General features: G+C 36.9%; 1 protein-coding gene across 3 annotated transcripts; it reads left to right on the top strand.

Moving 5' to 3' along the window:
• Nucleotides 1-55: 55 nt before the first annotated feature.
• LOC105446144 (NACHT, LRR and PYD domains-containing protein 12-like) lies at nucleotides 56-21,086 on the top strand. 3 transcript variants are annotated; one of them, XM_030978157.1, is made up of 7 exons: nucleotides 56-202; nucleotides 1,440-1,729; nucleotides 3,060-4,765; nucleotides 7,134-7,292; nucleotides 8,355-8,519; nucleotides 16,964-17,061; nucleotides 18,806-21,086. In XM_030978157.1, exons 1-7 carry the CDS (start codon nucleotides 111-113, stop codon nucleotides 19,470-19,472), a joined length of 3,177 nt encoding a protein of 1,058 aa, XP_030834017.1. In that variant the 5' UTR covers nucleotides 56-110; the 3' UTR covers nucleotides 19,473-21,086. The 3 variants fall into 3 exon arrangements, with proteins under 3 accessions (XP_030834017.1, XP_030834018.1, XP_030834019.1); XM_030978158.1 differs by lacking the exons at nucleotides 16,964-17,061; nucleotides 18,806-21,086 and adding exons at nucleotides 9,917-10,081; nucleotides 12,505-13,480; XM_030978159.1 differs by lacking the exons at nucleotides 16,964-17,061; nucleotides 18,806-21,086 and adding an exon at nucleotides 12,505-13,480.
• The last annotated feature ends 5,729 nt before the right edge of the window (nucleotides 21,087-26,815 follow it).

Below are 26,815 nucleotides of genomic sequence, written 5' to 3'. Positions count from 1 at the left end.
ACTGCACACTCAAAGCCATAATATATTGTATGTTGTAAATATTTTTTTTAGGTATTGCTGCCTATGTCATCACCAACACTGTTGTCAAATGAGAACCTACATCTTACACCATGAGTGAATTCTGCCTTCTCTATCTGCTCCTGCTCCTCTTGATGAGATCTGGTGACGTTGAAACCAATCCAGGTCCTAACACTGCAGAAAGGTATGCATATACTTGCTTTAATACTTCTAATCATTGCGTCTGGTCGGGTGGTTGCGTTACACGACTTTGCTTGAAACAAAAGATCATGTGACGATGTATGTTCAGGATGCGATCCGTGTTAGATTTGCTGTAGGGTTTTCACAAAGTGTCTGGTAAATTGGACCAGACCATTGGTAGATGAGAGGGTTTTATTTCACAAACAATACCCCTGATTATTCATGAATAAAGAGGTATGTTATCGCAAAAGGTCAGGTAACACCCAACCCAACCCGATGATTTGAAATAAGCCCATATACTAGTAACCTTTGGGGATTAATAATAAAGTTTAGTTCTGGTCACGCGATTGCATTGCAAAAGAAACATTGTGGAAGTGATATGAAAGGTTGATCATGCATGTAGCGCAAAAGTATTGGTGTATATCAGGGGTATTTGGTTTTGTCGTCAAAATTATTATGTTGCCCAGTCTTGCTAAAAGTCACATGCACAGGACACAGAAATGTGTATTATAGGACTAACATGTAGCAAGAAAGTGTGGTCCACAATAAATTAGTTGTCATATTTTAAATATGAAGGCATTTGAAGAGCCATCTTTTTCAAGGAATGTTTTTTCTATGATACAGGTACTCTTCCACACTAACCTACACAGAATGAAAAGGCTCACAAATTATTTTCACCTTTCCCAGAACTCGAACTTATCATGTGATTACAATATATCCATATAGACTATGCATGATACAGATACTCATCATGATGATGAAAGTAATAATATTAATGATAGTAGTAGTAGTAGTAGTAGTAGTTAGTAGTATATTAGTAGTAGTGATAATACTAATAGTAATAATAATGATAATAATGGTAATAATAATGGTAATCATCATCATCATCACCATCAGTTCTAGTAATAATAATGTAAACTTAGAAGTAGTAGTAATCTTTTTCTTCTTATCATTATTGCTATCATCATCATTATTGTATTTACTGCCAGACTCTGCTTTTGGAGGAACAATTAACTTTGCCAGAACAATACTGCCCTCACCTGCAATTTAGAGCAGTATGTTGCAAATGTTAATATCACAGGCAATATATTCTGATATCCCCAGGTTGTTATATTGCTCACTCGAGCACGCACATGTACATAATACTCAATGTTGAGTATCACATGATAGCTTCTCATCCAATAGGATGCTCTCTAACTAATTTCCTATCATTCCAAATTGATTTATTATTCATTTAACAGTACTGTCAGTGAAATGGAGTTCCTGAAGCTGGCCCGGAACATCCCTCCATCTCACTACGAGGATGTAGGGATATCTCTAGGGATCCCCTATGCTCAGCTACAGGCAATCCTAAGTGAGAAGCTGAAGAACTACAAAAATGCCTTAATGGATGTGTTTATGAAATGGAATGTCATGCAGCAACCTCCACACTCAAACAAACGACAGCTTTTGGCAGAAAAACTACGAGAGATTGACCTGGGTGGCCTATCAGACAGATTACTCAATGGACCTCCAATTTCAAACAGCACAGGTAAACAAATACTAATTCTTGCTACACCAGAAGAAATACAAAATATATACCATAGAGATAGTGAATTCTCTGTGTTCTATACATTTGCCCCAATTTACAAAAGTGTCAAATTTTATCAAGTCCATGCATTTTTATATAATTTACTAATTTAACTTTGTTAATCCTAGATATTTTCTGGACACCAATGACAAGTACTTTGAGCGACAGCAGAGTTTGATGTATGCCAGCTTTAGTTATATTATTTTTGTCATCCCATTATGATAACTGTAATTATGCATTCGCCCGCCGAATATGTTTTTGAGTTGTATGTCCATTCATACTGCTGTTTTGCTATTGCAATATCTCGAGAACCACTTGAGGTATGAACTTCAAACTTGTTGATAGTATTTATCACCATAGGAAAATAATCTTGATTAGATTTGGGTGTAAGTGGGTCATAGAGGAAATTGAATATAGAGGTTTTAGCCTCATGATATGTCAAGAACCACTTGAAGTTGTGAACTTCAAACTTGGGTGTTATCGTGCATCCCCAAAGTGAGATGAAGTGATTAGATTTCGGGATAAGTATGTCAAGGTCCATGAGGGTCAAAATAAATTAATCTTTAGGGTTTGAGCCCCATTATTGCAATGTCTCAAGAACGGTTTGAGCCATAAATTTCAAACTTGGTGTTGGTACATTATGTATCACCATATTGAGAAAAACTAATTTATATTTTGGGTTAAGAAGATCAAAGGTCAGCAAAATGAAACGATTACCACCATATCAATAACTACTTTGAGCTAATTTACCTGGAAAATTGAAAATTAAAAAACTATGTATGGTATGCTTCACCATAGGGAGACAAGTGATCAGATGTTGGATTGTCAGGTTAAGGTCATAAAGAAAGATCAATCATCATGTATTTGTGTGTATATATATATATATATAAATAGGCTTCTTGTTCTGATTATGATATTTAAAGATTGATTCAAGTCCTGATCTTAGGCGGAGGCATACTGGAGATACAGTCATATTTGTCTTCTTTTCAAAATAAGATGTGTGATTGTCAGGGAAACTCTACATAGCTGAAATGTCCTAGGAAAAATTATTCCAGTGATTTTCATCTACAAGTACATGTACCGGGTATACACAAATTTCTCAGATTTCAAATGCCCTTAAAGTTGAATGAAGTCATATAAATTCAGACAAATATGTAGGACTCTGTGTCTTTGAGTAAATTCACCTAGTTGAATGTCACACTATTAGCCCCAGGCCTTTACAATCCTTTCAGATGTATCAAACTATGTTTACGTGTAATCATGTGAATATGGATTATCTATGTATTTTTAGGAGGGCCATCAAGACTGCTTGAATCACAGACCAAACCTCCTTCAGCTGAATCCGAGACCAAATCACTTTCTCCTGAACTGGTTGAGCGGTGTGCAAAGGATTTCAAGTTCAAGTACAGGTCAACTCTCTGTAAGATCAGAGCTGATCCTCTCAAGCCTTCTTCTCTTGTGGGTTTTGAAAAACTACACACAAGTCTTGTGTTGGAAAAAGAGGATGGAATTGGCAAGCAAACATTAGATTATGACAATTTTCTTGATCTCAAAGTCAATCGAGAGTTCCCCACAAGGATCATGGTTCAGGGAGAGGCAGGGGCTGGAAAAACTACATTTTGTGCTAAGATTGCCTGGGACTGGATTGAAGGGAGGCATTTCAGTCACTTTGTGTGGGTCTTGATCGTTCCTCTACGTGAATTTAAGCAACGCACTATTGGCGAGATCGCAAAGTCTTATCTGGACAAAAGCAATCCAGCAACGGTTTCCCAGATAATTGAGTATATCCGGTCAAATCCTGACAAGGTATTCATCGCATTTGATGGGCTAGATGAAGTCAGTGGTAAAATCTTAAAGACAAAATCTCACCAATCACAGCCTACTAATCAAATGCAACTTCAGCCATCACAGCCAAGCGTCTCCTCAGAGGCATGTGGAAGTTCATCTGAGATTGATGATATTGGACTTGGAGATATTCTTTGTTCAGATCAACTTGCCTCTTGCCCAGTCTTGGTGACCACTCGCCCATGGAGAGCAGTAGAGATTAGATCAGATGGGGATCTAATGAAGCTCTACACATTCATTCATGTAGAGGGTTTCAACAGAGAGAATTTGTCACTTTACATTCACAAATACTTTCCAAAGAATAAGGAAAAAGCAAATCAGCTTATCCAGTTCATCAGTGAGAATGATGCCATATATGAAAACATGGCCCACTACCCTATATATGTAGCTATGTTGTGTCTTATGTGGAAAGAACTTGACAAGCAAAAACTAAAGGAAATGAAACCCCTGAAAACTTTTTCTCAGATATTCAAAGAAATGATTGCCTTTCTAAAAGAGCATTATGCTCAGAAAAAGGAGAAGAAGGTAGGCAGCCCGGCATATCTTGCCTATTTGAAAGAAATTGATGAGCTCCTTGGACCGATTGCCAAACAAGCTCTCACTGGTCTGCTAGAAAATACCTTGATTTTCAATGAATATGACTTCAAAATATGCCCCAAATCCAAGGACACTGCCTGTAGGGTTGGGATTTTGTCTCAGGAGGACAGAATTACCACTAGCATGGACATACATAAGGGGACTTCTCATGTGCAATTGCCAGTCTTCTTCCCTCACAAACTGTTTCAGGAGTACATGGCTGGAGTCCATCTTGCTTCCCTGTATGATACAGATCGTAATGAATTCAACAGGCTGATTGAGGAGGTAGTGATGCCAAGGAAGGCGGAGTTTAGGTATCTCCTGTACTTTACTGTGTCACAGAACAAATGTACTGCAACCCATGTAGTGAAGTCTATGCTTCAGGGACTAAGCATGGACTTGTGGGACATAGAAAAAGAGTTACCTTTCATTGTTGATGTAGCCTTCGAGAGTCAGGACCCAGATGTAGCAGCCTTGGTGAAGGACAGGGTTGCATCAGAGGAGATAGGGCTGACCATATCCAGTGGCATGACAGCACACACTGTAGCTGGTTATGCATTCATTGGACCACATGTGGTTAGTTTAATCATAGTTTGATAAACCAAATTAGTTCATTCATTTTTGTAAAAGTTCTTACTCTTACATCTTTGCAATTTTCTTACAGAAAAATGGTATAATTATGGAACGGTGCATCTCGACTAGCACAGCTGCTATTATCTTCATGGCCCCTTTTACCAACCAATAGTTTCTCTTCTCATATATGTACAAATCAAATCAAAGAGGTTTGAACAGTAATAATTTGGAAACTAGAACGATATGCATGCATTGATGCCTGCATTTCTATTTATTTGAGCAGATAAATAAAGCAATTACCGGTAGATGATCGTATGTACACAACATGCAACAAGAAACACGTCATTACGCACAGATGGTTTTCCATATACTTTGGCCTACATGTATATGACCTTGCATGCTAACATACTAAAACTTGACCCATATAGTGCGATACATTGTAATGCAGGATATAAAATGGCATCTAAAACGTCCCTCTTCACAGATTTTCAAAATTGGACTATGAGATGCCCCGAGTTTGGCCACCCAGAACATACTCGCAAAATTTCAAGATAAAGAAAATAAAAAAGGGACACAGGCAAAATTCAGTCTGAATATTGACGTCATAGTCGATACATGTTACAGTTGGGAAGAAACCCTGCTTAATCTGAATTGTGACTTGCTTTCAATTTTGATTCACTCAAAATGTATGTATGGTATCATTTGAAGGTGCATTTCATTGTGATCATTTTTCCCCCTTTTTCATCCACGCTTATGTGTTACAATGTAGGATAGTGGAGATACGTAGGCTGAAAAGGCATGAAAACGGATCTGAAACAGTCAAAATGGTGCCTGGACAGTCAGTTCAGGGCACACAATGGGATAGCTAGTAAAGAATATGCATACAAAATCTGAAAGGACTTGGGATAGAGAACAGGATCTAATTAGGAACAACAAGCACTGCGTGCACAACGAATGTGATTTGAGTGGAAGAGGAATAAGAAAAATTATGCGCAAATTTTCAAGGCATTGACGAGGACATCAATGCAATTACATTGAAGAGCTGTACTGGCACGTGCATATAATATATACACAGTGCATCGATACCTTTTAGATGAAATAGAATTTAAGGAAAGGGAACTTTATAAATAGTTTGCACTTTGTACATTTTCATCCCTTCAAAAAAATTGTCTCTTGCCTCTTGAAACTTTGATTATGACCTTCCATGACCTGGTATGAATAAACGTATGAATAAAGAGTGGCCTACTTGGGATACTGACTAAATATTTTTTGTATACAAACATTTCAAGGCTCCGACTCGCAGGCCCAGGTTTACAGTCTTTACAAACCAGCTAGCTGATCTCACATTCTTATTCATATTCTTGTCCTGAAACCTCGCAAATCTTCTCATTCTATAATATTTCCCAAATGGCCACCTAATATTCAAATGTGCATCTTCTTTTTTATCTAGTGAAATTCAACTACCACATACATCTGTGAATCTTGATGTACACCCCCTCTTTCTTTTGTTTTCTTTTTTTCTCTATTCCATTTTACCAATATTTTTTTCTCCATATTTGTATTATTATTATTATGTATCCATTGAGGGTAGTCATGCTATCAAGCTTTGCTTACTTTGTCAACCCTCCTGTTTGATGTTTTCGATTAGTTACAGCCAACCTTACTACATGTATGTTTTACATATATACTCTTTTGTCATGTATAAAATTTCAACAATTTGTTTGTTATATATATACGTCCCAATTCTTGATTTATATTTGTTCAACAGGGCACAATGGAATCTGTTTGATATTATTGGCCCTGTGTAAAATTGGTGTTATTGATATTGCAACTCTTAACATACATGTACATGATTACTGTAGATCAATTCATCCAATCTTCTGCTTCACTCTCCCTCGGTAAGACTTAATACATGTATATGTGCTCATGCAGGGGGGTATCAACATTTACTTCTTTTCTCATTTGTGAGCCTAGATTTTTGCTCTGTATCCATGCTTTTAATTTAGTGATTGTATTCCTATATATTAACATTTATAAATGATTAAGGTATGAGGCACAGATGGTGTGAACTTAAGTAATCTCCTCTGAAACCTGTTCTTAGACTTATACTCTCCTTTTATTTTTATTCTCTGTTTGTACATGGGAAACTATTAAAATAAGATATTCCTACTGTTGCAAAAATAGGAATTCGATATGAAATGTCATGGTAATAGTTTCAGCCTGTACCCCTATTTATTTCCTTTTCCTCTACGTAGTTTCTAGCAGCACATCTCGGGCACCCGCCCATGTAGGTTACACATGTATGCCTAACATTCAAGTGAACATTTATATTTTGCATCACATCAGTAATCACTTTGTCCTTTTAATCCAGGTTAAACTCTGTACTGAGAGAAATTGTGGACCTACTATGTCACTTGATGTGGCAGAGACGATGTGCTCCATACCATCCTTGAAGGAAGTTTCTCTTCATAAAGGTGCATACCATCATTGTTTTTTTGAAACACTTGCAAAGAAAGGAAAAGAATCAAAGGTGAGCAGTCCACCCACACTTGTGATGTATGTATGAGTGTTTAATTCAATTTCATTCCAATACCATCTCTTTCCCTTTTCTAATCTACACTTTACTTTTCTTCAAGGAATTAAAATGTCTCATAATATATGCTGGTTCTTTTGACAGAAGAATATATCAATCATCACTAAGTATGAATACTAACCATGGAAACCTAGAGGGTGGGCGGGGAGTATCATGTAAACAGTTGTATGCTATAAGACAACTTGAATGCTCTGCAAAAAACTCCCATATAGGAAAATCACAACATCCTTAAAGGGGAAGTCCTTCCTAATGTTATTTTGGCTTTAATAAAAACAAAAAAATATGAGAAACAAAGTAGGGAAAGTTTGGGCGATATCCGATTTAAAAAATGCAAAAGTTATGAATTTTTATGCTGTCATCAGTGGAACACATATTTACAACACTGGTGTATCTTTGAGCTCCTCTCCGATTTGCTCTGTATAGAAAATGTCATGAACTTTCATTTATAAAATTGATTTATAGTGCTAAGAACCATTACCTATGCCATGGAGGAGCCTTCTGGTGTGTCTTCAAAATACGAAAAGGTAGTTGTTGCTGTGGATGTGTTGGCCACAGGTTCAACTTCAAAATTGGGTATGAATGGTTACGGTACTCAATGCAATACATTTGATTTGCACACAAATTACATCACTCACCGTTAATCAGCTCAGCTGTGCATTCTGTGACAAAAAATCAGCATGTACATGTATTACCATTATTTTTGGGGTTTGGATTGGGTTGATTTTTCGTCATTCTTAATCAACTTTTATAATTTTCGCTAGAATTAACAAGTTAAACAAATGTAATATTCTTACTCGGTATTAGTTTATGATTGCAAAGATACCAAAGTCAGTCAAGTCCAAAATCAATGAATCCTCTCTTTAAGAATGTGAATATTATTACAGCTGTGTTATGCATTTCGTTGGTGATAAATATAAGAATGCAATGAGAAATTAGTGCTAGTAAATGAATATATGCATGTATAGATGAGTTACTTAACTATATTGACAAACCATGCAGGTCCAGACTCTCAAGCTTGTTGGAGTCAAATACCCCACACCAGCATCATTACATCACCTAGTAGAAGCACTGTGTTCCATGCCAAAGCTGACTGACTTGACACTTGAAATGATTCTCACTGAGGTGTTCTACTCTACATTGAAAGCAAAGGCATCATCCATACAGGTATTTGTGTCCCAATTTATATGTCATTGAGGGTCATTGAAAGAAATAAAGAGCAGTAATGATTATATGGGGCACATTTACATTTTTTTTCTCCAAACACCCTGTTTTAAAGGCCCTTCTTGCTATATTGGAACAGTCAGTGGCGTACGCAGGATTTTTTCAAGGGGGGGGGGGGGTTTTAAAATCGAGTCCAAAATTTCGCAACGACTCAGGAAAATTAGAAAATCGCGCCGGCCAAAAAGTCGCTCAGTGGGGGAGGGGGGGGGGGGGGGGGAAGCGGACACTTTTTTTTTTTTTTGGGAGCCCAAAAAAAATCGCAACGACTCAGCCAGCCGAAAAGTCGCTCAGTGGGGGGGGGGGGGGGGGGGGGGGGGGGGGGGGGTAAGAGGTCACTTTTTTTGGGGGGGGGGGAGGTCCCCAAAAAATCGCAACGACTCAGCCAGCCGAAAAGTCGCTCAGTGGGGGGGGGGGGGGGGGGGGGGTAAGAGGACACTTTTTTTTTTTTTTTTGGTCTCGAAATTTGAAAATATGACATTTTGCTCCGTTGTGGGGGGGGGGGGGTTAGGTTAGCTTTTTTAGGTCAACCATGGGAATTTTTTTTTTTTTTTTTTTTTTTTTTTTTAATAAAAAAAAAAAGGGGGGGGGGTTTTTTAGAGAAATTTAGGGGGGGTTTACACACAAAAAATTACCAAAGGGGGGGGGGGTTTAACCCACAAAACCCCCCCCCCCCCCCCTGTGTACGCGCCTGGGAACAGTCATGATACATGGAATGAAAGCAAACTACACATGTACTGATTCAGTTGAAATTCGAGTGTGTATAAACATTTACATAGTTTTGATCAATAATCAATATGCACCCTATTCCGAAAGGTGGACCTGTGCGCTATACAAGTAGTCACTATTATTATTATTATTATTATATGGTTTGTTAAGAGCCAATTTTAATAAAGACTTGAATTTACCAAACCGTATCATAGCAACAAACCTCCTGAATTAGGGACCTTGTGCACGTGAAATCCAGAGTTATTTGCTAAAATAGCAAATGCATATTTCTGGGTATTATTAATTTCAGTGTTATTATGAGTAGGACATATCAATGCAAACAGGTTGGAAGCCCTGAAAAGAAAACATATATAATTTAATAAAATATTTATAAAAAACGCTTTTTCTAATATCAACCTTTCCCTTGAAACTTTAGTGTGTGTTTTTAATTGCAATAGACAAGAATACAATTTGAAAATAAAATCTATTCAATCATTTTTTGTGAGAATATTATTATAATTGCAACTATGGAACTAATAGAATTCATGTGAAATGTAAGAATTCAATGAGAAATTAGTAAATAAAACATATGCATGTATAGACGTGCTGCTTAACTATATTGACAAACCATACAGGTCCAAACTCTTGAGCTTGATGATGTCCAGTGTCCCACACCGGCCTCATCACATCACCTTGTAGAAGCACTGTGTTCTATGCCAAACCTGACTGACCTGAAACTTGTAATGTTTCTCACTGAAGAGTTCTACTCTACATTGAAAGCAAAGGCATCATCAATAAAGGTACGTGTGTACTAATGTAACTGCATGGAGAGGGTCATTGATAGACAGAAACGGCAGTAATGGTCATATGTATTGGAACAGTCGTGAAATATGGAATCAAATCAAACTACGCATATGCTGATCCAGTTGAAATTCAAGTGTGTATAAGATTTACAATGTTTTGATAAATTATCAATATCCTACCTTTTCTGAGTTTGATTGATAGGAAACATATGTTATTTAGTTTTTAAGAGCCAATTTTAATAAAGACGTGAATTTACCGAACTGTACCAAAGCAACAAACCTCCTGACTTAGGAGTCTTGTGCACATGAAATCCAGTGTTATTTGCTACTATAGCAAATGCTTATTTCAGAGTATAATTAATTTGAGTGTTATTAGGATTGGGACTTAACAATTGTATTTCACCAAGTATATGTGGTCGTGGTTATTTTACCTGATTGCTAAGAAAGCATAAATGCTTGTAAGTAAGCAACCAGACGGCCGACGGCTTTAGGTCCTCTCCGAGGGACCTGGTAATGAGGATTAATGCCTTACCAAAGGGCACTAGCGCATCGCCTTCGTTTCGAACTGGGGTCACCGGATTACGAGACCACTGCTCTACCGACTGAGCTGTCTCACCTCAAATGCAACTATTAATAAAACATAGAAGTTTTAAAATATTGTAAAAAACACTCTTACTAATTGCATCCTTTCCATAGAAACTTTAGTATGTTTCTTTTTTGCATTAAACAAGAGTAGAATTTAAAACTATAGTCTATTCAATAATTTTTTGTAGGCCTGAGTCAAAACGGTTCCCCGCCCGGTCCCCGACCGTCGCGCCGAAACCCGGGTTTGAATATTCAATTTTCGGGTTTTTCAAAATTAAATTTCACACAGATATCGATATCGAGTTCAGCTAGCCATCATTTTGAAACGAGACGTATAGTTGTCATGCAGCGCAGTAGACCGTAGGTGGCAGTATGCAGAGAGGGAAAAATTGGCGGGCCTTAGATCACGTGATATTTCCCTCTCTGCATACTGCCACCTACGGTCTACTGCACTGCATGACAACTTACGTCTCGTTTCAAAATGATGGCTAGCTGAACTCGATATCAAGTACGTAGCTCATGAAATATCATTATTTCTGTAAGATATTATGAATAGCTATAGTATTATTTGTCAAAGCAAATTATTAATTTACGATAATTTTGTTGAATTGGAGTCCCTTAAAGTCTTACATGATTTTTTAAAATTGGTTTAATGCTCATTGTTCCGATCAACTAGGATGACGGTGTAAGGATGTAAACACGCATATCAAGCTTGACTCGTAACTTCAGCTTGCCGTTAAACACGCATTTTTAGAACGAACGAAAGGCACTTCGATGTTATTTCAAGAGCTTTAAATTATTTTCCTTCATCAAAATATCAAGGGTAAACCAGTATGTTGGGGATATATTTTGACAATTCTCGCTACCCCAAATAGCGATTCTGCCGAGATCCGGGGAAAATCCTGAAAACGCGCATTGCATTATGGGATAGCTTTTCGACATTACAGCTTCCTGTGCAGGTGTTCGTGATCACAACCCTCTCTTTCACGGTAGAGTTTAACGGCCTTTTGTGCTAAAGTCACTAATTCTGCCCGAAGCTTTCCATTGCATATTATAATCTGTACACATTACACTGATTGGCATCGATTTTAGCGTGCGTGAAAACTCTGCACAGCGAACACAGGCGCTAGCGCCAGCGGGATGGGACTCTATACCGGAAGTTGTAGTGACGACCCGAGAGAGTGAAAATTACCTCGTCTCGCGAATTTCGAGATTTTCGTACCTATTTAGGGTAGCGAGAATTAAATTAATGCCTGTTAAATTAGTATTACGATTTAATTGTAATAGTCTGATCAACATTTTAGTCTTGTGTGTGGGACTTTCTTAACTTGCTCAGTCTTCAGTGGGTCATATTTCCACATCTGTTTCTGATCGAACGCACTAGGTACTACGAAGCGTGATTCCTTTATTGCAGCCTCATTTTTAGAGCAATAAAAACACCTACCGTCAACTGAAACGATATCCATTTATTTTTTTAAGCATTTTAATTGAATTCAATTTATTATTTTATTGTTTTGAAAGCATTAACTGTCTTTTCCGTCGCACTATTAGAACAGCAACTTAATCTTAACTCCCGCCGCTGCATGCACACGACTTTAGTGTCAGTGGGGAAAATTACGGGTACCCGGTCCCCGCCCGAAATTTTCAAGTCAAACCCGGGTTCGGCAAAACCAGTGATGACTCGGGCCTAATTTTTTGTGAGAATATTATTATACATGGAACTATGTAATTAATAGAATTGTTGTGAAATGTTAGAATACAATGATAAATTAGTTTAAAAAAACATATGATGTATATAAAGACGTGATGCTTAATTATTTTCACCATGAATGCAGGTCCAGACTCTCAAGCTTATTGATTATAAGTGTACCCCGTCAGCCTCATCGCATCACCTAGCAGAAGCACTGTGTTTAATGCCAAACCTGACTGACCTGACACTTCAAATTAATCTCAATGAGGAGTTCTACTCCGCATTGGAAGCAAAAGCATCATCCATACAGGTACACATGTACTAATTTATACGTAATTTCAAGGGTCATTGAAGAAGAGTATTGGTGATTATATGATGCAAATGTATATAGTTTTTTTTTATATTCCAAACACACTTTTGTTCTTTAAATGCCATTCACAGAATATGTAGGAATAGTAATGCAAAATTGAAGGAAAGCAAACTACGCATGTGCTGATTCACTTGAAATTGAAGTGTGTATAAGATTGACATTGTTTTGATCAATAATCAATATCCAACCTTTTCCAAGTTTGATTGATAGGAAAAATATGTCATATAGTTTTTTTTAAGAACCAATTTCAATAGATGCTTGAATTTACCAAACTGTAACATTGCACATAAAAAACACACCAGAATTAGGCATATTGTGCACAAGAAATCCAAAGTTATGAATACCTTTAACTTGTATACATTAAAGATGAAGTTGAGTTCTGGTCATGCGATTGCATTGTGAAAGAAACGGTGTGGAATCGACCAGAAAAGGTTGATCATCTAGTGCAGGCCTTCTCAACTGGCGGCGCACGCGGTCGGAGTGGCACACGGCTATTCAAAAAAAATTATAAAAAATAAATAAAAATTAAAAGACTCAGCAAAATCAAAAAGTCGCAGTCGAAGATGAGCCCAAAATGTAAGCAAACTATTTTGTTTGTTTCATTTTCACTTGATTTTGACATTTTCCGTGTTTATTGCCCCAAAATAACTACATATAAATTTACTTACAGTGTAGATTTTACCCAGGAATTGTACTAATTATTTCACTTCAATATGAAATTATGATTGATATTTTATGGAATAAAAAGGTGGTCAAAATACCACATCTGGGCCTTAAAAAAGCCCTAAAATCCACTAGCTTCCTGGAGCTTTGCCCCCTGGACCCCTCCCGGTATCGGCTCGGTCGCTACGCTCCCTCGCAACACAGTCACCAAACATACAGGTTGGCACTTCAACCTCAATAAATTTTTGTTTTGGCACCTCTAATAAACTAGTTGAGAAGGCCTAATCTAGCGTATAAGATTTGTGTATATTGCAAGGTTCTGGAATCATCAAAATGATAAGAAATTTGGCCAAGTCTTGGTAAAGTTACAAACACTGTACACAGAAAGATGTATATAGAACTACACAAACACGTGGGATAAAAATCCTACCCCGGAGTTTTACGATGTTACATGACATATTTAGAATATGAAGGCATTTGAAAAGCCATGCTTTTCAAGGAACATGTCTTATCTGATGTTCTTCCACACTTGCATAATAAGAATGATAACGCTCACAAATTATTTTTCACCTCTTCCCGGAACTCAACCTTCTCTTTAATAGCAAATGCATATTTACTGGTATTATAAATTACAGTGTAAGTAGGAGAAGGCATCATCAATGCAAACAGGTTGGAAGCCCTTTTAAAGGCACACTGTCCTACTTGTATCTACTTGCTCCCTCTATATAGAAAACTTCCCAAATCGGTGCCTGTTGGTCCCCCATGATCCTCTTTTTCTTATGTTAAATGAGAGCTGAGTTAATGAGATAGCCACCTGTCACAGTGACCTCGATGGCTCGCTGTGTGGTCTAATCCCTTCTCGCAGAAGTAGTAACGCCTACCTTTAAGAATACATATATAATTTTTTGGTTAATCAATCTTACTAATCATCCTCTCAATAGTATTTTTTTACTTCTCAATAGACAAGTATTGAATTTGAAAACAAAATCTATTTAATCATTGTTGCTGGGAATTTTATTATGAATACAGCCATGTAAGGAACTGAATTTGTGTGAAATGTAAGAATACAGTCAGAAATTAGTAAATAAAACATGCGTGTATAGACGAGCAGCTTAAGTATATTTACAAACAATGCAGGTCCAGACTCTCATGTTCTTAACTGGCCTGCAGTGTCCCACACCAGCCTCATCACATCACCTAGCAGAAGCACTGTGTACTATGCCAGACCTCACTAACCTGACACTTGGAGGGGGTCTCACTGAGCAGTTCAACTTGACATTGAAAGCAAAGGCATCATCCATACATGTATGTGTGTAGTGCTGTGTCCTAATGTAAATGTGATGTAGAAGGCCATTGCTAGACAGAAAGAGCAGTAATGGTCATATGGTGCACATGTATATAAATATTATGTTGGTGTTTTCAAGCACCTTTTTTCAAGTCCATTTGATATATTGGAACGGTCATGAAATATGGCATAAATGCAAACTTCACATGTACTGATTTAGTTGCAAATCATGTGTGTATAAGATTGATATTGTTTTTATCAATAATCTCTATCCAACTTTGTCCATGTTTGATTCATAGGGGAAAAGTTTCATATAGTCTTTTAAGGGCCAATTCTAATAAAGGCTTGAATTTACCAAACTCTTCCATAGCAACAAACCTCTTGACTTAGGGATCTTGTGGACTTGAAACTCAGGGTTATGAATACCTTTAATACATTTATAGCAAATGTATATGTATGGGTATCATTCATTTCAGTGTTAGTAGCATTAGGACCTATCAATGCAACAGGTTGGAAGCCCTTTAAGAGTACATATTTAATTATTTTTTAATCACTCTTACTATATTGTTCTTACCATAGAAACTTTTATGAGTTCTTTTACTTCAAGAGACAAGAATTGAATTTGAAAATATAATGTATTTAAATATTTTTGTTGAATTTTTTTTATGAATGCATCTATGAAATTGATAGAATTTGTGTAAAATGTAAGAATACGATAAACAATTAATAAATAAAACATATGCATGTATAGACGTGCTGCTTAACTATATTCACACACACAATGCAGGTCCAGACTCTTGTGCTTGATGATGTCCAGTGTCTCGCATCAGCCTCATCACATCACCTAGCAGAAGCACTGTGTTCTATGCCAAACCTGACTGACCTGACACTTGAAAGGAATCTCAATGAGGAGTTCTATTCTACATTGAAAGCAAAGGCACGATCCATACAAGTATGTGTGTACTAATGTAAATGTCATGACGAAGGGTCATTGAAAGACAGAAAGAGCAAAAATGGTATCATTTTATGGTGCACATATATAAAAAAAAATTCTTCGCCAAACACCCTTTTTTATTAAGGCCTTTCACTTGGTATTATATTGATCTTGATAGAGTTGATAGAGAATGTCTACCTTCTTATTCTGTAAGTACTTAAACATTTTCTTCCGTTTAACATAATCTCATAAACCACATACATTGAGCGATAAAAGTATAATATTTATCTTATCTCATTCTTCTTTAAGTTTGAAAATACATCAGCAGTTTTCTTCAAATTATGGATCAATACAAACTTATGTATTGTGTTATTTGTATCCTAAATAAATTGTTTGCATGAATCTTAATTAAGTAGAGGGTAAAACAAAGAAAAACAAATAAAACAACCTGTGACGCCTCAGGCATCATATGGAAAAATCAAAGTACCTATTTTGACATCAGGGTTCCTGCATTGAATTGTATACTAAGCTTGCTCTCCCATGTCCGTGATATTTGAAAAGAAAACAGAAGAGAGATTATCATTAGGGTGATACATTATTCTGTGCTGGACTTTCTCCGCGTTTAACACATCCGTCATCCGAACCGTTTTTAGCGATCCTCTGCCATCTTTGCCCCCTTCATTCCATTTGATCACTCTGTGGATTGACCAGGCGACAAAAACAAAGTGGTCTGCATCTCGTAATTCATGCACTTTTTTAATTATAATCTTATGATCTTTGCGATTGGATGGATAAACGTCGTCACTAACGTAAATGCTTTTTTCGTTGAAATTGAGTCACTTTCCTTTCAACGACGCTGCATAATAATTTACTGTTCATAGATGATTTTTAAAAATAATTAGCAATTTTCTAGGCGTAAACTTGTTTTTGACTCACACGGCAGTATGAGAAAAAGTATAAAGAATTCTCTAACTGGTAGTGTTTTTTTTTTTTTTTAACTTGACGTCGATACCATATTTAAATTACTACTGCTATAGTGGATACTACTACCAGTACTACTACAGTAAAACTACCACTATGATTAATATTAAGGGTTTTCATGAAATAGCAATATGTATTGGATCAATTTCTTTTTGAATTTTTTGTAAATGTCTTGCGCAAAATTTGTCTTTCTTTTAGTTTTTTGTTGTTGTAATTCTTCATAGTTTGTTTTTCTTCTTTTTTTTTTCATTTCGTAACTGTAGCTTTTGAGTGTATTCCCCTTAAAATAGATTATATGCCAGAATGAAATAGATCCACTTACTAGTAACTGATATAAGGTTTACAAGCAATATTGCTGTTATATGTTACAGGGTTGTTTTCCTCAGATCAGGAAGGGAAACTTCAGGTTCAATGGAGTTGATTGTGATGACTTGAACTCATTTCTTCACACCCCCACATCTTTGGAAAGGTTAGTAAAGCATATGTGATAAAAAAAAGCCTGTAGACTTATAGAGCTATATATTAGAAAAAATATAAAGAGCCTCTAAAGGGAAGTGAGAAAGATGCATGTCAATGATGCATACAATTAATACTGTTTACCTCACCTCGACTTAATACAAAAACAAGATTTCATATCTAACAGAACTAAATATGCAGTAACAGCTTAATTGTATATGATAGAAATGCACATTTGTATGATATATAAATAGCTGCAACCAGAATGTTTATGATTTGATTTGTTCTTAGTTTTTCTGCTTGACAATGATCTCTTATACATTTAATGCCTCCGCCCACCGAATGCGGTGCCGAAGGCATACCGTATTTGCCGGCGATAAGGCCGCAGCGCCGTATAGGCCGCAGCCCCGATTTTGACATTTAAAAACAACAAAAAAATCTTTTGCCAAAGTCGGGATTCGATCTCTTGCGTACCAATGTTGATGTGACTAAAATCACCGCCTTAAACCGCTCGGCCATCCTGCACTGATACCAAACACTGCAGTTTTCTGTGATGTAGTCATTGAAATGGATTGAAAATGGCGACTTTGCGTGCTGGATGCTTCGCGGCAGCTCCCGTTAAACGGGCCCTTCTTTTACTTTTGCAATGCATTGGCATGAACTTAGATCAAAATCTATCGGCAGATGTTGTTTTTGGAAGTTTATTTTCGTCTTCATGTCAACAATGCAAGATTAAATAATCGGTAAGATGTGTGGAAATGTTTAGTTATTGTACCGTTCGTAGATCTAGTCCCATATGTACAAATTCGTGCTGGTTTTGACTTTTTTTTCTTTTTTTTTCTGTTTCGCCGTACCCCGACTTTTTGATATTTTCTCTTCTAAAAATACTGCAGCCTTTACGCCGGCAAATACGGTAATGTTTTGGTTTGTCCATCCATCCGTCACTTTCTCATTATCGCGAAATCTCAAGAACCACTTGAGGTATGAACTTCAAACTTGATGATGATATTATCATAGGAAGGCGATTTGATTATATCAAGGGTTAGTAGGTCAAAGGTTACAGAGGTCAATTTCTGAAATTCCAGCTATTAAGCATCGTTATTGCAAAATCTCTATATAACCACTAGAGATATGAGGCTCAAACATGGTTGTAGAAATGGTGACGTTGAGCTATGGTAATATTATTTACCATAGGAAGACAATCTTATCCGATTAGGGGTTATTAGGTCAAAGGTCTAAGGTCACAGAGGTCAATTTCTGAAATTATAGGTTTCAGCCTTGCTATTGCGATATCTCAAGAATGTATGTAGTATGTATCCCCATATGAAGACAGTCCCATTAGATTAAGTAGGTCAAAGGTCACATGGTGACAGAAGTCCTTTTTTTAGGTTAGTAAGTCAACATCATAGTGTTTGGTTGACATTTAATTATAGCCTTTTTCATTTTTTGTTTTCATTGTGATATGTCACAAATAATTCCATCCATTTCCTTTTTAGGGATTTGAATTTTGAAATCACTATTCTTTTTTGGTAGATATTCTAAAAGTGAAAAAAGGAGAATTTCGGGTGTTGATTGAATATTCAAATATTACCACCAGACCTTACAGTTATAGTAGACAATTATTTTCAGATACCGATATCAATAATTCATACGACTAATTTGCAAATGAAATTCAATTTATGATCAAGGTTAAACCGTGAATTTTCTCTTTAGTAAATTTTTAGCATAAGTAGTAAACAAAAATTGTTCCTTTCTAGAACTTTTCGTCAACAATGTGGGATATCACTACCATCAGACCACCCTCTACAGCAACCCATGGCTGATGTACACTCTCCAAGTGGGCCATTAACACCATCAGACCACCCTCAACAGCAACACATGGGTGCTATGGATGCTGTATACTCTCCAAGCGGGCCATTCCCACCATCAGACCACCCTCAACAGCAACCCATGGCTGATGTACACTCTCCAAGTCGGCCATTAACACCATCAGACCACCGTCAACAGCAACCCATAGCTGATGTACACTCTCCAAGTGGGCCATTATCACCATCAGACCACCCTCAACAGCAACCCATAGCTGATGTACACTCTCCAAGTGGGCCATTAACACCATCAGACCACCCTCAACAGCAACCCATGGCTGATGTACACTCTCCAAGTGGACCATTATCACCATCAGACCACCGTCAACAGCAACCCATGGCTGATGTACACTCTCCTAAAAAGACATCACCACCATCAGACCACCCTCAACAGCATGTTGGCAATACATCAGATACTGTATTTCAAGTCTCTCAGACTCACAGACAAGGTAGCAGCAGTCAGAGCAGACCTTGCAAGAGGCAAATTCCTTGTACTCAGTCAAGAGTTCCACAGGATGATCCTGGAGTTCCAGAGAAGCAACCAAAGTATGAAGTCTAGTTGCTATAGTATTGGTAGAGTAAGACAATGTCCCACTGGTAACACTACATCTTGACTTTTTGTATATATGTACATGGCTCCACACTTACTTTTGTTGGGGAAACGAGGTTTAAATCTAACTTTTTACAGTCTGTATTCATGATCCCTGTGTAGAACTTCCAAGTTCGGGGGGTCTTGCCTCTAAATAGGGGGTCAATTTTTACTCCTATGATCATGGATTATGCCTGTGTATAGAAGGTGACAAAACCGGTGACTAGTAGTTATAATGATAATAACAGTGGCTTCTGATGTAGTACACACGCCCTCATGCCATGACACACCGTCATACCATGACACTCCTGGCGCTCAAACATTATTACCCTGGTACTAGGCGGCGGCCAAATATGTAGTGATTTGGAATATCGGGTGCCCATTTATACCTGGGTGGAGAGTGGCAAATGTGGATTAATGCCTTGTCAAGGATGTTAGAGGATTAGACAGTTCATGTAGTGCATGCATGTAATAAGTATAATTATGTGGATTGTAGACTTTTACCATTTTGTTTTACCGGTAGGTGATTTGCATGCAATGTATGAAATATCACTATACTTTCACAAAGTGAGTTATGAGGTTAAGTATATAATATTTCAAATTATCTTGTCAATTTATCACTGTATATTTTAATGTCATTGCACATGTTCAATACAAATACAATTAAGTACAATCTAAATTAACTTGTAAATTTGTTATCAGAAATGACCCAGATGTTGAGAGACATGTTGCTTTTGTTATCTTGTCAACGAACTTGATACTCAATATGATAGTTGAGAACTAGCTTTGTTTGGTAAGGGTGTATGAATCAAGGCAAGAGTTATCAGTGTTACATTTTGTTAGACATGTATAATTTTTTGTAAATTTGTAACTACATCCAGTTCTAGATTTTGAAATCCAATTGAGGAAATATTTCCCAGGATTTTCTTTACATCATTCTAGTGTAAGGTATATGTAAATATGTTACTATGATTTTAAGATACATGTCTATTTTATCAATCTAACATGCCTGAGTTATTAGTGCAATATTTAATTTGAAATGGGTTATTGTTTTTACATGTTGTAATTACATTCACCAGTACTACATAATAAATCCATTTGAGGAAATATTTTCCAGGAATTTCTTTACATCACTCCAGTGTACATGTAAATATGCTACTATAGTTGTACAATACATGTTAACTCTCTTTGTATTATGTACTGGATTTCAATAATTTTGATGATACATATTCCAGGCTTTTCATCACATCATTATCATTATGATTATGCAATGGTATCATACATGTATATTCTGAACTTGTAAATGTTTGCCATACTTGTAAATAAGTTTTAATATTTTAATAAGTTTGCATTTCTGATTGGCTTATAAGCTACAGACGTAGACACTACACTTATGAGCATTCCGTTACCTTGCCTTTTGATCAGCATCCTCTTCTGATTAAGTGATGGCATTTATATAATCCACTCTGATTTTCATAATTGACAATGCAAATCGCTCAGATCTGTGAGTTTATTCTGAATTATGTCATGCAAAAGGATGTATTAAATAGGTCTTTCTATGTATATTGGATGATCATGAATTTCTGAAACAGAGTTTGCAGTGCATTATATATTTCAACATTTTGATGTACGAAGGAGACAGAAAAATGTGCTAGCTGTAGTTTAGTTATTGGTGTATTTTTTAGTATCATATTAGCTAAATTGGTCTCAACATTTTGTGATATTTGCACGACCTCACAATATAACAACGTTATTTCGCATGATAAAACGCGTGCAAAAGTGAATACGTGTAGCCTACCCATTGTTTGCATTGTCTCAACTGTTCGCATCATCTTACTTGTTAAAAAATGCTTTCTGATGAAATTTAAACTGCATGATTGTATTTCATCATAATTTAAACTACATTACTGTACTTTGTCATAATTTGCTTTCATTTCTCTGTAATTGATGTTGATAATGATAGATTATGATTAATCTTGTTCTTATTTTGATATTTCTTTAGTTCATGAATTAGTAGTTATCTGTAATTTTGTTGTTTTTCTGTTATAAAGCGCATTGATATTTTCTCTGAAGATGAAATGCGTTATAGAAGCCTAGGTTACTATTATTATTATTATCTGACGCAAAGGCAACCTGAAAGTATTCATGAGGGCATGACTCCAAAGGATCGCAAATACCCACAATTGTATATAAATACTGCATGCATTACATTATTAAGTGTAACATGTATTCCCTTCCAAATTCAGAATCCCCCTCGTGCCGTTATATTTAATCCTCAGCCTATGGCCTCGGTGAAATATAACATCACTCGTAAAATTCTGAATTTTTGGGTTCATATATTTTGTTATACATGTATTGAATGCCAAGGCATGTATGCAAAATTATATATATATATATATATTTGAGTGAATGTATTGGTAATCTATGCAAATGTGATTTATACTTAATGAAGATATAATTATATGATGAATTCCTCTTTCATTTGATTAGATATACATTGATGTTTATTTCGGGCTATAAATTCTAGCACATGTTTTCCTACATTCTCAGACAAATTGATGATGAAGGCTTCAAGTATTTTCATGAGAATGTCAAAATGGTTGATAGTAAATCTAATGCATGTAACCAATATTTTATACTTCATAATTGATGTGTGTTATTTTGATAGCATTGTTCCTTAAGTCCCTAATACAAACTGCTACTTTGCAAATGCTGCTATAATGCTACGATGAATCTGTTAGAACGTCGAAGAAAGGTATTAAATGCATCATAGCAGTCGAAATTACCATCAATCGAAGATCTGGACCAGAATAATGTCCTTTCTAATGCGAAACATATAATGCAGGACCCCTCGCATTCACTGAGTGAGAACTTTAACAGATCAGGAATACACCTGTGTGCACCATGAACTCAACATGCATGTTTCTGAAGATCCTTTGTCCCTGACTCTATCCATCTGTTTAACCCCAAAGCAACACGACTTCACCATCACGAAGTTACCTTGTAAATGTACAACAGTGTCCAGATTTGTCATCTCTTTATCTTTCTCCTATCTCTCTCTCTCTCTTTCTTTCTCCTCTCTCTCTCTCTCTCTCTCTCTCTCCCTTTCTCCTCTTTATCTCGCTCTCTATCCCCCTCACTTTCTCTCTCTCGTTTTCTTTCTCTCTCCATCTCTCTTTATCTTCTATATCTCTCTTTATCTTTTATATATATATATATATATATATATATATATATGTATATCTCTCTCTCTCTCTTCTCTCCCTTGTATCTTTGCTAGAATTCCTACTTGTGCACTTACATTGCCAATACATAGATTTCATACAAATTGTATCTAAATAATCAAGTAAGCCACAAATTTACTGGATTGTCTATAACACAATATGATGTATCCACACTTTATCGATGCCACTGAATGTAATATTTTGATAAATGATATTGCATAATTAGTAATAACATGTAGTGAGTAAGTAGGTAAGTAACTACTGTAAATAATATAATAATGAAAATCATACTGACAAGCTGATTTTGCTGATAACCTTTCTGATGGAATCGATTGTAAGTATGATGATATAACTCAAGTTCTTCGTGTGTTATGTATATATTTTGCCTCATTATGTGTAGTTTATATTGTGTTACTTGTATCAACCAGTTAATGAACAATAAATAATATACTGGTGCTTATACGTATGTCATAAGAAGTCATGATAAACAAAGAAGAATTAAATATATCTTCTGTATCTCTGGTCTCTTCGTCTGATGTGAAATCTAGAAGAGACATGGGAAGACGATGAGAGAGAGAGAGAGAAGGGAGTGGGCTAGTGAGGGAGAGAGAGAGAGAGAGGGGGGCTAGGGAGGGAGGGAGAGAGATTTGAGTTTCCAAAGAAAGTGAGCAAGAAAAACATAAAAATGAAGGAGCAGAAAAGGGAGATGCTAAGAAAAACATACGGGAATTTAAAAAGATGAGTGAGAGAAAAATCAAGAAAAGGGGAATTAATCCGAAAAAATAGCCAATGATGGGAATAGGTGATAGCTAGATGACTTTGGAGGGAGACTGGGTGAGAAGATAGAGAAATAGTGAGAAGGGGAGCACAAAGGAGATGGGGCGGGATTAGAGAGAGAGGAAGAGAGATACGAAGAATTTGGGCGATGAAGGAAGAGGGGGTGGGGGCAAAATAGAAAAACCTGCATGTACTATTGTAGCAATGAGTGATAATTGGGATGGATAGTGGGGGGGGGGGGGGGTTGAGAGAGAACGAGCAGGAGAAATGGTAAGAGGGTGATAAAAAGAGATAACATTAATGATTGTAGAGAGACTGAGAGGAAAGGGGAGTAAAGGGATTCAGTGAGAGGAGCAGAAAAAGGGGAGATATCCCGGGAAGCGTCATTTTTTTCTGCGGCACAGATTGGGGCTTTTTTTTAAAAAAGAGGTCTTGATTTAACCCTGGCCTAACTTTCCCGAAGGCTCAACACGCACCTAACCCCGATCTGTGCCGCAGAAAAAAATAACGCTCCCGGGACAAAAATATGGAGGAATGGGACGTGAACTAGAAAGAGAGAGGGGGCCACATACCGGGACAGAAACAAACGGAATGGTGGTGAATGAGAGAGAGAGAGAGAGAGATGAGTACAGACCTAAACGATAGATAGAAAGAGAGAGGGGAGGGCGGGAGAGGGGTTATAGTGAAAGATAGTGAAAGAGAAAGGAAGAGAGAAAACATTTTAAAAACACAAAGGAGCAATCAGTGGCATTATCTAATAAACGAGCGTTATAGTTTTTATTTCATTTTTAACCCTCAAACAAACTTAGGCCCGAATTAAATGTGAATTCGGGCCATTGTGTTTAACAATCGATTGTTAAAACCTTTAAAGGGATTTGGTAACTTGGTCTCGGATTCTAAAATAAAATCCTGGATTTAGCTCATGCTGCAATGATAATGTAATGGGCCCGTAAATGGGTCGTGACGACAAGTTCAGAAACAAAATGAAAACGAAAGAAGCTCGGATATACAGTTGAAGTCCACTTTATTATTTATAAAAGTCAGCCGAAGCTCCAGTAGTTACAAACGAAGATAAATTATTTTAGAACATTTCAAACTAGCTGATTCTCTCAGACGCTGGGCGGCCCTGTAGATAGTGAAACTAGCAGCACATCCTAAACATGATAACGGAATGAAATAAAACTCAAATAAACTCAACTGCAAAATCCCGCACGTGGCATTTAAATACTCTGGCACCCGACGAGGCTTAGATATCACATAATATTACCAGCCAACCAGGAGGACCCTTACGAAGACAACCGATTACAAGATAGGATATATAAATTACCCTTAGGTCATCCGACCAATGAAGAGAGGAGTTATACATTTAATTAATTATAACCAATGACAAAGCATAATGGATAAGAGTGACTAGAACCGACAAAATGGGACGAGTCTATCTCTTCGCGAGAATGTCAGGTCTATTGTCTAACGTGTTTATCGGAAATGAACACCTGTACATCTCAAAGATACTATGTTCCTTTTGCAGCCAACATCAAATTCTGTAGAACTTTGCAGGAATTATGAATATGTCGTGTATGTCCTATCTGTGAAATTTAAACGTTAGCAGTGTCCTAATATTCAAATTATGCAAGGAAACCCGTTTACTTGCTAGACTTCACTGTCAGACACTATTGAGTGACTGACTGGCTTTTTCTTCTTTGGTAATAACATACATAAAATGAGCTGTAAAGGGTACATGAGCATTTTCTACATCAATAACCCACTTCTTGTAATGGCCAAATTAAACTGATTGAATTTTTGCGCAGCATAAAACGTATAACCACTCGGTACAATGGTCTGAAAATCAGACTATTACTTACTGGCTCTATAGAAAGTCGATTCAACAACTAATAGTCGTTATTTTCCCACTTAAAGACATTTTCAAGCCCCCCCCCCCTTTTTTTTTAGGGAAGTTCTAAATTAGTATTATCTTTCAAATGCCGTTGGAAATTAACCTTTTCATTTTTTTGGCCTGCAAATGGGACATTGTGCCTTTAATGCAGGAATTCATTTCCAACGTGCTTATCGAAATGAACACTTTAATCTAATGCAGGAATTCAAGACCAGGGGTTGTTTACCCGTTCCCGGCAGCGTTACTTTTTTCGGTGGCACAGATTGGGGTTAGGTGCGTGTTGAGCCTATGGGAAAGTTTAGGGTTAGGGTTAGGGTTAAGGTTAAATCAAGACCTCTTTTTCTTTTAAAAAAGCCCCAATCTGTGCCGTTAGGGTTAAGGTTAAATCAAGACCTCTTTAAAAAAAAAAAAAGCCCCAATCTGTGCCGCAGAAAAAAATGACGCTTTCCGGCATACTATTGGAAACATAATTAATGCTATTTAACTTTTTAGATACCAAGTCAAACTAATGACCGTACAATTAATCAACCCAGCCCATCTCCTCATATGGCTCTAGCGCCCCCTTTAGGACAACGTTTTGCCCAAATCAGCGTACCACTAGGGAGTTCACAGATAGCACATGGTTAATGGCCCCAAATATCCACAGATCTTTTACACATGGAGAAGTTCCACTTTGAGCATCTTAGAATAATAACTGCCAACGTCCTAGATGTGCTTCATGAATACCTTTTGTTTGCCCTCTTGAAAAGAATACTTCCACCTGCGTATCTTAGAATGTACCGTTGGTGCATAAATGAATAATGTACATAACTTTCATGAGCGCATATCAAGTATTCATCTCTGTGGGTGCAACCTTTTTGGTACAAATGACCTTTATCTGCTCATGCTCAGACTGCAACCGTAAACTGGCTTATTATTAGGTCATTCAGTAACCCTATGACTTTTACAAGCCGATCGCCTGTCTGATTATCAAGATTTTTATGACTGGAAATCGAAATCAAATTTTGCGTTTTCCTAATGGTTTTTATAACACTACAGTTTATTGGGGAAAACGAGTTTGGTAAAAACCGGTCACTCAAATTTTTACTTTTTTGAGGCACTTCTTGATCATTTTGAAGCGCAAGTTAGAAGAAATGGGGCCGCTGCCGATCCCCCCCTCCACCAGTGATTTATACATTTCAGTATGCATTACGAATATCTTGCGGTGGGGTGGGGGTATCCATCCCATCCAATACGTTGCCAATCCGTTACAGGGTAGCGATACAAAATCTCCCTCTCTCTCTCTCTCACACACACCCTTCCCCTTTTTCTCACCGTCTAAAGGGGTTGGCCGCCTGTTAATCGCTGGGCAATAGACAGTAGAAGATCATTTTGCTGAAATGACTATATAGGCTGTATAACCAATTGGTAAGAAAAAA

The sequence above is a fragment of the Strongylocentrotus purpuratus genome, unplaced genomic scaffold (assembly GCF_000002235.5).
Source record: "Strongylocentrotus purpuratus isolate Spur 01 unplaced genomic scaffold, Spur_5.0 spur5_scaffold_1, whole genome shotgun sequence".
In the NCBI taxonomy this organism is placed as follows: Eukaryota; Metazoa; Echinodermata; class Echinoidea; order Camarodonta; family Strongylocentrotidae; genus Strongylocentrotus; species Strongylocentrotus purpuratus.
This window is presented reverse-complemented; position numbering and strand designations above follow the sequence as displayed.

What these genes read in the sequence shown, in the direction of transcription:
- LOC105446144 (XM_030978157.1), top strand. Translation starts at nt 111, where the DNA reads ATGAGTGAATTCTGCCTTCTCTATCTGCTCCTGCTCCTCTTGATGAGA. An exon ending in GGTCCTAACACTGCAGAAAG is followed by an intron (nt 203 to 1,439) that starts GTATGCATATAC and finishes TTCATTTAACAG; the next exon opens with TACTGTCAGTGAAATGGAGT. An exon ending in CAAAGGCATCATCCATACAG is followed by an intron (nt 8,520 to 16,963) that starts GTATTTGTGTCC and finishes TATATGTTACAG; the next exon opens with GGTTGTTTTCCTCAGATCAG.